Source organism: Oreochromis niloticus, linkage group LG14, assembly GCF_001858045.2.
Source record: "Oreochromis niloticus isolate F11D_XX linkage group LG14, O_niloticus_UMD_NMBU, whole genome shotgun sequence".
Classification (NCBI taxonomy): Eukaryota; Metazoa; Chordata; class Actinopteri; order Cichliformes; family Cichlidae; genus Oreochromis; species Oreochromis niloticus.
The window spans coordinates 27,514,450-27,528,362 of record NC_031979.2 but is presented as its reverse complement, the minus strand read 5'-3'; the positions used below and the strand labels follow the sequence as shown (position 1 = coordinate 27,528,362).

Sequence of the window (13,913 nt, the reverse complement as noted above, 5' to 3'; positions counted from 1 at the left end):
TCAGATAAAAAAGCACTTTCTTTATGCACCATTACTTCAGTAATGTCAGTTTCTGATCCTGAAGCTGGTAGACACATCTGCAATTTATAAAAATTTAAGTATACTTAGTGTCTGATAAAGAAAATAGCCCAGCTATACTGTAGGCGACGAGGGATATGTTGCCTTCAGTGCATTATTAGAAGTACAGTACATTAAATCCTTGAAGGTCTTAAGCTGCAGTCTTTGCATTCTTTGAGAGGCTGAACTGAGAAAACACTGAGTCATGTCTGAAGCACTGCAAGTGTCCCTGCCAAATAGAAAAGTGGCACAATTTACACGGCCCTGCTTTAATGAAATCAGAAGCTTTGTCACATGTTCTTTCAATTTTGGTTGCATGAATGACTGAGGGCATGTGTGTAAGCAATAATAATATTGCGCACATATGCTTTCCATGAAACATACTTTCAGACTATATCTATGACATCTTGTTCCACAGAGCCTATAAGAGGGGAAGTAAATAGAGAACATTTTTTCGTTGAGAGACTGCAGTTGAGAATGTTATTTTAATTTTCTGGGGACATTTGTAATTACATTCTCTCTCTCTTCCACTCACTCTTTACGTCAAACATACTCAACACGAAAACACTCTCCATTACTCGTGCTGCATAAAAGTGTGCACATGCCTGGTAAGATTCTGCATGGTTTAATAGTTTGCAATCTGCTTGTGGGGGGCACAGGAGCATTAAAGATGTCAATTTAATTTTTGCAAAAGTGATCGAAGCAGAAAAAGAACTATCGAAACAACAAGGTTAGATACAAATATATCTGTAAAATGAATTATGATTGCCAGCAGGTAATATTGCGGTGCATAAAAATACGTTTTTCATTTGATGCCTTTATTAGGTTTGAATGGATATGATAGTAAACAGAAAGCATGGAGTGAGAGCTACAATATAAGGTTAATGTAATAAGGTTATTGAGTAAATCCAAATAGACTCTGAAGTAAATGGTTGACATTTTAACATCTCAAGTTATGGAGTGTCCCCATGGCAGACATAGGGGGGTAAAAAAAGAAAGAAAAAAACTAATAAAACAGCAGAAATGACTTGAAAGGTAGTTCCTTGAGCTTGACTCGCTACCTCAGTGTCCCCTGGATGTCCTTTGCTTTTTTAGCAAGGGAAATTTGTATTTGTATTATCCTTTTATCAAGAAGAACAAAATGAAAGAGGAAGACCTCCGACTCTAGAGACCATTTCTTATCCTACTGAAGTAAGTGATCAACATGGTGATTGAGCTGTAGATATGTGCAAATGGTTGGCTGATATCACACAGGACTGTCATCTCAAAATGCTTGAACCCAGGTAATAAATGGGATAAATGTTGTCAATCTAAGTTCCTACCCTCACCTGTGGTCACAAACTCCGTTTAGGGACTGAAAGAATGAGGTTGTGGATACAGGCATCAGAAATGAGTGGCTGGGTTCTCTCTTAGAGATAAGGTCAGGAGCTCAGCCATTCAGGAGGGACTCAGGAGTAGAGGTGCTACTCCTCCACACTGAAAAGAGTCATTTGAGGTGGCAAGATGTCATACCAAGAGGAGGCCCCGGGGGAGACCCAGGACATGCTGGAGAGATTATATCTTTCAGCTGGCTTAGGAATGCCTTGCTGTCCCTATGGATAAGCTGGAGGAAGTGGATAGTAAGGGAAGGTCTTGGGATCTCTGCTTAGAGTGGCGTCCCAGAAACCCTGAATAAGGGAGTGATGGAGGGATGGATAAAGGGATGGCAGGCAACTAGTAATGCTAGTCTGTGGAGCCTGTGTGCACTGTGTGGAAGTCGTTTCTTGACAATGTTTTCATCAAATAAATTGCAATAATCCAAACAGCGTTTGTGTTTCTTGTTTTGTAATAGAGAGCTGAAATTTCTACTTTTATGTAAAACCATCATTTTTGCCATCATGATGCACAGCGTCAGTTTCGACTCAGGAGATAATGTTGATATTTGAATCATTTTTGCTGGAAAGTAATTTGTAAGTGGTGTCTACAAAACAGTTTATTTACAGAAGAGGCCTGAAAAATGTTTTTAATCAACTTGTTAAGAATCAGTAGGTGACATTTGGTGTAATATCTCTATAAGACAAAGCCTTTGTCAGTATCTTTATTACAGCACACTTCACAAGGGCAGCAAAATGAAACATGCAAGTCATTGAAATCAACATGACTCGGCCACATAACTTGCATGACTACTTGGGAAAAGAATTTGAAAGGATTTTGTTTTTGCATCCTCTCCTAAATAATATTCTTTGATTTTTAAGTGGTCATAGTTTCTGTGTTTGTTTTCTGTGCAACTTGTTCACTGTGATTTTAATTGTGGCCATAAATGATGCCGAGGAGAGCGGAGAGAGTGAACCAAAACAATAAAGTTGTGAAGCACAGTTGGATGAACCAAAGCAATTAGTGAGGAGAGTATAAAAATCCATGCTATTGGGGGGAAAGTCAGTGTTGGGTGCAAGCTACATTACAAGTGTTGTTGTGGATTAAGTGTATAACATCCGACACATTTGGGCATTAGCACATCCAAATCAATCCTTCAAAAACATGTAAACATGTCCAAATTGTCTTCTGTGGAAGATTTACTGTGCTGTAATTATCAACTCTCATACCAGGTAAATGAGTCACTAATAACTGTAGCTGCTACAGCTACCCATTTGTTTAATCACCTCATTGCTGGTGATTTACTGTCAGTGGTTTTTAATAAAACCTAAGAAGAAGGCTGAATCACATTGTTGTGTTGTGGTTTGTTTCCTGTGGGATTTTATTATCAATTAAAATCTGTGATAATCAGGAAAACATAAAGTGGCAGCTGGACTATTGTCAGTCAGTCTTTTTAGCAGTTGAGCTGACATCCACTGCCCTTTAATCTCCATCGGTTTCTGTTTTCTCAAAAACATAGCTGGCTCTTTCCGTCTTATATTTCTCCACAGTTTCCTTGCCCATTCATTCCATAAGCCTCATCATGTTCTTTTATTCCCTCTCTTTTCTTCCTACTTTCATTACTCCACAAGCCACTGGCTCCTATAAACACTTTCTCTTGCAGTAGAGGTGACTTACAGTGATGAAAACCTCAGCAACAGAGAGGAATGCCTGGAGCACAACTGCCCCTTATTCTCCTCTGCACTCTTTCTTCATCTCTGCTCGGTAAGATGCTGTGATCGCACATCGGCCACCGCTCCAGCATCTTTCATACTTCCCATCTGTTTACTATGCAAAGATTATTATCTGTATATTTATGCTGTGTTCCTTTCATTCCTGTGTTTTTCCACTTCTTTCACTGACTAATAAGGTATAATACAGTCAGACCTGAAATAGCCACATTACATAAGTGATCTTTTTTTGAAAAAATATGGGCTGCTTGATAAACAAAAGTGACTGACTCCGACTTGGCTGCTTTCTTGGCGTGTGGTGCCAAGCTGGGATAACATTAGCTGAAATTGCTACATCAAACACTTTGGTAGAGATGACTAAGTGATAAGCCCTACCAAATAACCAGCCACAGATGATGTTTTTCTGGCTACATAATATACGGTGGAAATATAATTCCACACCAAGTGACCTGGAGAGAAATATATTGAATGGGAGAATGATTTTCCGTTTTCTGTGGAGCACCACGGCTCTCTTTTGTGAATGCACCCTGGAGCTCTTTTCAGAAAACACACAGAGTGAGACAGAAAACATAAATTTAAGGTCTGAGGCTCATCTGTATTCTACCCATGCCTCCCCGCAGTCATTTTTAACACACGATGCTTGGATAGGCACAATGTCACTCTTGCTTTAATTCCCATTAAATTAATGTTTTTGTCTTTCTCTGAAAACAAAATTGCAAAGAGAAGCATAGACACTGGGAAGACAAAAGCAATTACTGTAGAATAATGAAACAAATTTTAAAAAAAAGATGCAGGAGTGAGATATTTATAATACAATCTCTGACCTTAAAGAAAAAAAAAACTTTGGTATTTTCAGTCATTGGACCAACATAATTAATTAGGACAAAAATAATGAAATTATCCCACAAAGCAGTTGCCCATGTCAAAGTAAAAATGGTTTGTTTGCTACTGACCAGCTCAGAAATTGCACAAATTAGCCACCTGACACAGATCTCCATTGGGGAAGCTTCCTGGCTGACCTAATAATAGACACATGTTGGTTTCTTTACATATGTGAACAGTCTGTGTGGTTGTCCTGGACGAATATGGTCCGCTAGTTTACGCATGTCAGGAATGAGATGACAAGAAAAGCCGTTTTATTTATCAGGTGAATGGCTGAGTGCTTGGTCTTGTCTGTCCTTGCTATTTCCTCTAGCTTGGGAAAAAAAACAAATCTCAAAGCTGCGTATTTGTTAGTTACAAAGCTGGGTTTACGTCTATTCATGTCAGAAAAAAAGAGACTTTTAGTTTAATGGAGACAGTTGTGCTGCAGGATAAAATTGTGGCTCTTTAGCAGTTGAAGGTTTTAGCAATTTAATATTCTCAACCTTGAAATTATTTATAAAGCACATTTAAAAACAACACACATTGAAAAAAGTGCTGTTCAACAGACAGAATGGATAAAAACAAGAGAACAGATGAGAATTAAGTAAAAATAATAAAGTGCCAGTAGGTGCTAAACATATACAGTTGTGGCAAACAAATGTACAGGACCAAATTAGAAAGACTAAAAATACATTTTAAGTCTAGTTTTAAAAACTCAGTGGAAAATGGGCAGGTTTGAATGTGAGGGGAATGCTGAGAACCCACAGTCTCCTCTGAGTTTAAATCTAGATTGGATGCTTCTGACTGTGGTCCAATCAGCTGACCAGAGGGACCTGGAAGTAGAGTACAAGATGTTGGGCATGTAAAATGGAGCTGGACCATGGAGAGGACTTCATAGACAAACAGGAGGTGATCTAGGTGGCTAATGAGCCAGAGTCTCATCTCTACAAAGTTTAAAGGCATTCAGTTGTTATCATGCTTTTGTTAACAAAGGCACCTTTGTGTCTCTATTTCTGTGTCTATTTGTACTTTCACGCCTGTGAAAATTGTTTATCTGTATGTGTGTGTGTATCTATGTGCATGCAGCCTGCAGATGTGTGCATATGAGCATGCTTGTCTGACAGGATATGAAGCAAGGAAGGCTGTGTGATCGCACATGGAGAACAGATAATCACACTCAGACAACACTGTCGCAGCCTGGAGCCCCACGGGGGGGAAGGAGAGGGGGTAAAAGGAAGAGCGAGCAGGAGCGAGAACGAAGATATGAAATAGGAAGGAAGAAACCCAAGCAGTACACCACACCTGTCACTCAGCTCCACATAGATTTCAACTGCTTAGAAATGTTAATCGGGTGTTGCCATAAATGTTTATGTGGCACGTAGCCTTTATTTCCTGCCGCTTAACATTCCAAGAAACTAAGAGCTTAACAGTGTATGACAAAAATAGAGTACAGTATATTAATTTTTGTGAAGATTTTTTCTCCACAATAAAGTTAGTTTTTGTTGCTGTTACCCTGAGCATCATTGTAAGACTGTATGCATGTTTTAACAGTTAACAAGGAAATGGAAACATTCGTCTGGATAGCGTCACATGGCTGCTGTCCGCTCCAAATCTGCACAGCTCTCAGGGTCAGAATTTGCATAAATAACATGAAAGCATGTATCGTTTCTGCTTTGTATCAATGGCTCAGGCTGCTGATGGTTTAATAGTGTGGGGATATTTTCTTGGCACACTTTGGGCCCTTTAGTACCAACTGAGCATTGTTTCAACAGCACAGCCTACCTGGGTATTGTTGCTGACCACATTCATCTCTTTATGACCACCGTGCCATCTTTTGATGGCTGCTTCAAGCAGGATAATGCACCAAGTCACATGATGGTGAGTTCACTGTACTAAAATGGCCTCCACAGTCACCAGATCGGAATCCAGTGGGGAATTTTTGGGATATGGTAGAACAGAAGGGTCACATCATGGATATGCAGCTGACAAATCTGCAGTAACTGTATGATGCTGTCATGTCAGTTTCAACTAAAATCTCTGAGGAATGTTTCCAGCACTTTATTGAATCCATACCATGAAAACTTAAGGCAGTTCTGAATGTAAAGGGAGTCCAACCCTGTACTAGAAAGTCCACTGTGGTGATGTACAGAGGCAGAAAGTGTCATTGATCAAATACTTATGGATCCAGTGTATATGCACATGCCTAAAGTACACATAGTACTTAGATTTACCCCACTAGTCGTGGACTTGTTTACTGGTCTTCAACGCTGCTCATTATCAGTATATTTCGATATATTTCTGGGTATATTTGTAAACGTTTTTTCCTTTGGATTTGGCAGAATAATACAAATGCAAATTCTAAACAGAATAATAAATAGATTATATTCAAAGTCTCCTACGCTTGGGTTTTGTTGTGAGTACTAAGTAGCTTCTACTTCCTCACTTCTGTGTGCTGTAGATTTCTGCATTAGCGTGTGTTGCTGTACAGCAGAAATGTCATGTAGATTGGGAGCAGCTGGGGTTGTTAGGGACAGATTGTGAGTGCATTTGATGGTTGCAGTCAGTGTATATAAACTGCACAGTCGTATGGGATGTGCGCGTGTGTATGCTGATGTGTTTGGTCAGCAGGTTTGTCGTGCAGCAGGACTGGTGGGGTCCCCTCGAGTATTTTCTCAGTAGGGCAACAAAGCAGACCCTGATGCCAGCGGCGCTGAACAGATGGCTGAGTTTGTTAGCATGCCTATACTGTGCCAGAGGTCAGAAGGGGTTGTTCACCCAGTTACGAGACAGCATTCATCCAAATAAACACATAGTGAGGACTTACAAAGTTACGCATGATTTATTTGCCTCATGTATATAAATGTCTCTCTCAGCAGCTTAAATTTCGCCACAGAAAAAATGTTGAAATGCTCTGGATCTGTTAAGGACAGAAACATCGTGTGACCTTAGGGGTCTATTAACAATGTAGGCTGAGAGAAGGAAAGATATTAAAAGCTTTATCTACCAGGAGGAAAATCCTAAAATGTTTTCTGAAAGCAGTTCATAGCCAGCAGAGGTTATGGAGTAACTGGAGTGATATGATCCTCTTTTTTCAAATCTTGGGTAGAATTTGAGCAGCTGCATCATGAATAAGTCGAAATCTGTATCTTGTGAGGCACACAACCAAGTCCAGTGATAACAAATAAATGCCACCAAGCAGCAGCACAGCTTCTCTGGATGGTATTCTTTATTTAAGAGCTTTTTTTTTTTTCAGAAAAAATACCCTTCCATCAAGCTTTTCAATTTACATTTTCATATTTTATATTCACTTGAACGAGAGCTTGAAATCTGTTGTGAAGTGAGCTGCTGTGCTGGTGGTTTGTCAATCATTTTTCCTGATACAACTGATGCTGTCAAACAGATTTTCATATTAGTGGGTTGAACAACTATGCGAAGGGTCACACACTGAATCAACAGAGAATTATCCCTTTCCCTTCAAATGTCTGACATTTTTATTTGAAACAGAAAGAAAAAAAACTAAAAGGAGCATGTATCATTTTTATTCATTTTCAAATAATTACACTCCTGAAAAGTCAAGGGAAGATTCGACCATCGCAGTAGAACATAAAGTCATTTAAACTTAAGAAGATTGACCCAGATCACCGAAGGATGAATCTGTTTCTGCTGCTCTGGTGCAAATGAAAGTGATAACAGGGAGAAGCAGATAGGTGGCCACGAAGGGAAGGATTTTATAGGTTTTGGGCTACAGGTGTTTTTTCCTGCTAGTGTTCTTGTAGCTACTGGTAGTATGAGATGGTACATGCAGTTCATTCAGGTCGCACAGGTACTCTAGCTTTTCCAGGATGGCACATTCATACGTGCCATTGCAAGAGGTTCAGCTGTGTCTCCCAGCACAGTTTCAAGAGTGTCGAAGAGATATTACATGAGATGAGCTGGACAAGGCCGTAGAAGGGCACCAGCAAGCACCTGCTTTGTGTGAGGGGAAACAGGAGGAGCACTGACGGAGGCCTACAACATGATAAATGGTTAAAGGACTGGTTCTCATATAGCCCTTTCTACTCGGAGTACTCAAAGCGCTTTAGACAACTTGCCTCATTCACCCATCTAACATTCACACACATTCATACTACAATGGATGCATCACATGGGGTCACCCAATGATATTTGGCATGCAGACTGGAGCAGACAGGGATTAAACCACCAACCTTCCAGTTAGTAGGTGACCTGCTCTACCACCTGAGCTACAGCCCCCCCAACATGACCTCCAGTCGGCTATTCATGTCCATCTTTCTGACTAAGCAGCTAGAATGAGTTTAGTCAGACTGCTCTCACAGCCATGTGTCATGCAGCTCGATTGGCATTCGCTAGAGAACACCAGACCTGGCAGGTGTGCAACATGTAACCCATTCTCTTCACAGGTTAGAGGAGGTTCACACTGAGAATATGTGACAGAGATGTGAAAGAGTCTGGAGATGCTGTGGCGAACGTTATACTGCTTGCAACATTCACCCTAAAAATTCTATGCAGTCATAATATGTCAGTGTAGGTTTTATGTTGAAAATGCACTTGCAAGTTTAAGTTAAATGTTTGTTTTTTAATGCACTCTTTGTGGATTATTCTCCCACACCTGTTTAGTACAACCTGCTCATAATAAATTACAAGTTTAACCAGCTTTGCTCTGTATCACACATTTTGTCTTGCTGCTTGAGTCTATAGTGTATCTTGTTAAATCAAAGATGTAAAGGCAAAAATCTTTTGTGGGAAGGAAAAATGCTTCTGTTTTCTGTTCGCGTCTTTGCAGGAACACAGATAATTCACCATGATACTGGAACTCTAATGAATTGAATCACACTCCAACAGACAGGAAACTTTGAGTGCGTTTTGCCATTTTCATAGACCCTGGGGAAGCTATAACTCTGTTGTCTGGAAGTTAGTCTCATCCTGCTGCTTTTGTTTTCCTTCCATCTGCTAAATCCAAGGTGATAAATGAGACAAAAAGAAGCCACCATTTTATAGACAATGACATTTTAAATCATAGTTACACTGACAGAATGACACACAAGGGGCATCCTGACAGAGATCAATATGTCAGTATTTCAACCTTTCACTTTCAGCTCTTGGAGATTTTTTTCTGTAGAGCTGTTCTCATCTTCGCAACCCTGTTCCTTAGGTCAATTTTCCTTTCCGTCTCTCATAGATAACTTATGAAATATCTCAGTATGACAACAGATGCATTGACGCTCTCTGTTCGCCTGCTGTTAGTGTGTGCCTGCCTGGGCTTAGAGCCACTGGAAATGGCCACGATGCCACTGAACTAGGGCACTGTCAACTTCCCACTGGGTGCTTTCTAGGTTAGATCAATATGTGCTTCATAAAGCACATATTGACCGGGAGGACTCAGACCTCTGAGAGAAGAAACACAAGAAAATGAAAAAGAAACGCAGATTGTAAGAATCCCCCAACCCCCCGCAGCAAAATATTCTGCTGTAGATGGAAGAAAATGGTTTAGCTTTAGCCACAGGAAGGCAAGTTTATACCACTGAGCTGCACCAATAGAAACATGATTTTGCCAGTTTGCACCCATATCAGACAAATGCCTCACTTAATGTTGAAGCCAGGAGGAGCGCAGCATGTGTGCTGTTTTCACAAATGATGAGGTGAGGAGTGAAGCTCTGCTTTTTCCTTTGTCTTTCTCTTTACATCCTGCTGAATGCAGCTGTTTGCTGCCCATTGGCAGCCAGTTCATTTTTCATGTTTCAGATGTAGATTTTATTTACACTGGCATGTTTTTTTGGATGCAACGTCATTGTCCTATCTAGTTTAATCAGTAAATGATATGAGAGAATCAAGATCCACTGGCTTTATTCTTTTTAAGACATCAAAAATCTAAACTGCTTTGGATGTCACTGCAACATTTCCTTTTCCCCAAGCCAAATTAATCTTTTGTCACTCATTCAGCCACAGTGATATTATTCTGCGAACATGTAATGAAACCTATTTCAGCTTTCCGCTTTTTGGTACTGCTCCAATTTCTCTAGGTTTCACTCAAGATTTTCATTTCTCGCACACTGTTCCAAGAGATTCTGTTAGTGTGTCTATGGTCAGATTTTTCGAGTGGTTTCACCTTAAAATGTCTTCAGGTTTTATTTGCTGAAAGTGAGTGTAGAACATTTTGTGAGTCATTACTCTTAAAGTTTTTCCATCATTTCTGTCAAGGGAACCAAAAAAAGTTTAAACCAGAAGATTTCTGGTCGCGTCTATCAGGCATAATTGTTATGGTTTGTGGGGTTTTTGGGTTATTTTGAGTTTTCTGGCTGTTTCTGAGAAATTTTAGTTTGCTTTTCATTTTTACCTTAGAGCCTTAGCTTTGATTTGATTTGTCTCTTGTATCTTCTCTTTACTTTTACTTTTCTTGTCTCATTGTCCCTGATTAGTTGTTGCTGGTTCTTGTATCCCAGGTATTTCCACTCCCCCGACTAGTCCTTTTTGTGTTTATAGCATCAGTTTTCCTGGTGTCTGGCTCTCTGGTAATATCCCCTCCTGCGTCTTTGTGGTTGTATTTGTTGAGAATTTAAAATCTATGTTCTGGACTTTTTTGTACTATTTGTGATTACTTATGATAAAATAAAAGGTTTGTTTTGGTTTATTCATGTCGGTTTGTGAGTCACTCCCTTGCCATAGGGGTACCTCCAAATGTTTGACCTGGCAGAGTTTTATGCTGGATCCCCTTCTTGACACAGCCTCAATTTGTGTCTCCGTCCGGACCTGAACCAGCTTTCACACTAATATGTTAAATGCAAATAGTTCCATTAATTAAATGGTGTTCATAGTTTTATTAAGACACATGCATGTCTTAAAAACAAAATGGCCGGTTTTTCAAAGCTTAAAATGATGGATTTAAATAAAGACAAAAGCTGTTGAGAATTGTAGCTTTATGTGCTTGTTTGACATGTTGGTGCATATATTGATGGACAGAAACAGAAAAGTCAACAGTTAATTTCTTATTTTGGTCATTCTGTGGGGACAATAAAGTAAGAAAGTTCTCGGTTTGAATCCAGACTGTTCTTCACCCTTCACCTGTTGTTATATCAGTGGCCTCATGTTTGACACATTAATGAATAATCAACAAGTAGATACAGCCATCTTCTTGTCAAGCAGTTGAGGTTTCGTATTTGCTGTCAGTTTCCACAACATGTTGCTCTTCAGCAGTGTTTGCACGCGAAAATACTTCAAGGTTTTTGGAAGAACTTTTCTACCCTACTTTCCTATTTCAGTAAAGAAAAAAAAAACTTACTCCATTGATTTCCTGTTACTTTGTGACTAAAATAGTGCAGTATGCTGAGTCCCCTGTGTGTGCTGATCTGTTCTAGACAAGCAGGCAGTTGGAGGCAGGCTGTGGGCTGGGAACTGGGTAGAAGGAAGCCGACGGTGCATGAGTCTGTGAGAGCCTCCCATGACAGTCAGTCCCAGACGAGGGGCCCAAATAAACAACGAGCGAGTGAGCGAGCAAAGCACAGAGCTGTGCCTTAAGCCGAGAGAGAGAACATAGAGAGACAGGAGAGAGCTCAGGAATAGGATGACACAGCATGCAGAGGCTTCCGGAGAGGGTAATGAGTTTGGCCAGGTTCCAAAGAAATGCTGCACCTTCAAAAGGGAGGGAGAGATACTGGTGGATATTAAAAAAACAAAACAAGAGCAGTCCCCTCATCTTTTTTTCTGCATCTTAGAAGCCAACATCCTATAACACGTGATGCTTTGCTGTAGATGCTGCCACAGAAAAACTACTGCTGTTTGCTGTTTGGTACTGATCTCTGAATCTCATGCTTGTTTTATTTGAGCCTCAGGGCATATTGAACCACTGCACAGTTTGAAGTCGAAATAGAGAGAGATGAAGAGGCTTTAGTAATGTTGACCATATTCACTAATCAATATCCATTTATGCTTTTGTTATTAGTGTGTCTGGCTGAAGTATCTCCTGCCGTGACCCATTCTTTCCTTTTCTCTGTCTCTGTTTGTTCCTTCGTTCTCCCTTGCTGCTACTTCCTGCCCCTATACTTTACTCATCCAATACAGAGGGTCTGTACCAGCTGGGAGGTCCACGCTGTGCCCCTCAGAGCAGCATTGAAGGAGTGGACGATACAGAGGTAGGACCATTACAAAACAGCCTCTGTTCACTAGGAGTACTCATCCCTTTCACAAAATGTTGCCCTTATTTTTTCTCTCCCTTTCACTCCCTTGTTTAACGTGTCCCTTTTTCAACCCCCCTTGCAGAGAAAATGTAAGACCCATGTGCTAATACTTGTGGTGCATGGGGGAAACATCTTGGACACAGCGGGCGGAGATCCCAGCACAAAAGCTGGAGACGTGGCCACGTTGGCCTCGGTGCTCGACAAGGTTACGCGGGCGCATTTCCAAGCTGCTGCCGAACACGTGATGATCAAGCTGGTGCCATGTCCAGCTGTATGTGCTGAAGCCTTCTCTCTGGTGTCCAAGTAAGTGCTGATGCTAAACCACACGCCCTCATTTACTCTTGACATTTTAAAGTGTTGCATATCTGGATAAAATCCAGGTGATTTAGCCACACAGGTGACAGATTAATGGAAAAACATAACTGGAGAAGGGCACAGAGGCATGGTGAATAGTTTGATGAATGTGAAAATGGTGTGAATCATGTGCTGTGGCCTTCACACCATCCAGATCTGCCGAAAATTGAAGACCTGGGGAAAAAAATTGTGCCAAAATGTTAGCTGAAGTCAAGTATCAAATGAGGAGATATTTTTGGAAAGAGTGATGTTCGCCCGTGCAACCGAATTTCACATCTGAATGAGAATAAAAGCTGTAGTTCACGCTCCGTGTGACCCAGACCTTGCTAAGGCACTTTTAAGAACTCCTAGGGTTATTCCTTTCAGTGAACCAGAATTTTTCAGTTACCAGTACAATTGCTTGGGGGAAATAAATTATGTGGAAACACAGCCTTTAACACCTTAAATAGAATAATGTGCCTTCTGCTGCTTGGATGGGAGGACAACATGAACTAGTGGCCTCAGGCAGCTCTGATAAACAGCTTAGTGTTTATCTAAAATGATATGAAGTTAAGTAGAATGGATGAACACTGTGGGAAAAGTGACACCAGATTTTATAATCAGCTATTTTGTTGATTCTGTTGCTGTAGACTGTAAATCAATGACCACTCTGTAAAAGTTCCTGTGCTTATCAGTGCATTAGGCATTCGAATGAGTTGGAACACCTTTAAAATTTCCATTTCAAAAGTAAAATTAGTATAAATGGTAGCAGATAAGTCAGTTTATTTAGTTTTGTCTTCTTGGTTCACTCACAAGTCTAGGACAAGAGTTTCCTGAACTCTCCTGAACAGCTGATATTGGGTCACATGTTTAATATCGCTACACACCATTTTAATAGCAACTATATGACATAAAACAAGAAAAAGCAAAATAGTTCCACTTCAATAATTGATTTTCCCCATACTCTAGTGAATAAATGAAAGATGTCAGTGACACACTAAGAAACCAAAGTTCCTCATATCAATGATATGTAACTTGAAGAAAGTTAATGCTAATGCTGTTGCATTAACTTTCTTTCTTTCACATGCATAAACATTTGGATGGACTATGAGTGAGACATGAACACTCATGGTCCACTTTCCATATTTAAAAAATGAATGACGGCTAACATGGCTTACTCTCACAACCTGCCCAACACGGGAGTTAGGTGTGTTGGGAGAGTTAGGAGTCTGTGATTTCACTTGTCAGCTGATGAATAAGTCAATGATTATGAGGCATGACGGTGAGCAGTTTCATGCTGTCACATTGTAATTTGTTACCCGTAGTAAGCTGCATTCCAGCTCGGCTCTTTTGACAAGGAAAACAAAGGGAAAAAGCCAAGTGCTGC

At 40.3% G+C, this 13,913-nt stretch overlaps 1 protein-coding gene across 5 annotated transcripts in view; it reads left to right on the top strand.

Annotated features, from left to right (window-relative positions):
• Window positions 1-13,913, top strand: part of pitpnm3 (PITPNM family member 3) — a 97,990-nt gene that overhangs the window by 43,080 nt on the left and 40,997 nt on the right. For all 5 annotated transcript variants that reach the window (XM_025898180.1, XM_025898178.1, XM_005474744.4 and 2 more), the window contains 2 exons: window positions 12,078-12,148; window positions 12,276-12,496. In XM_025898180.1, coding sequence (XP_025753965.1) covers window positions 12,078-12,148; window positions 12,276-12,496 — 292 coding nt within the window. The remainder of the gene's footprint in view (window positions 1-12,077; window positions 12,149-12,275; window positions 12,497-13,913) is intronic.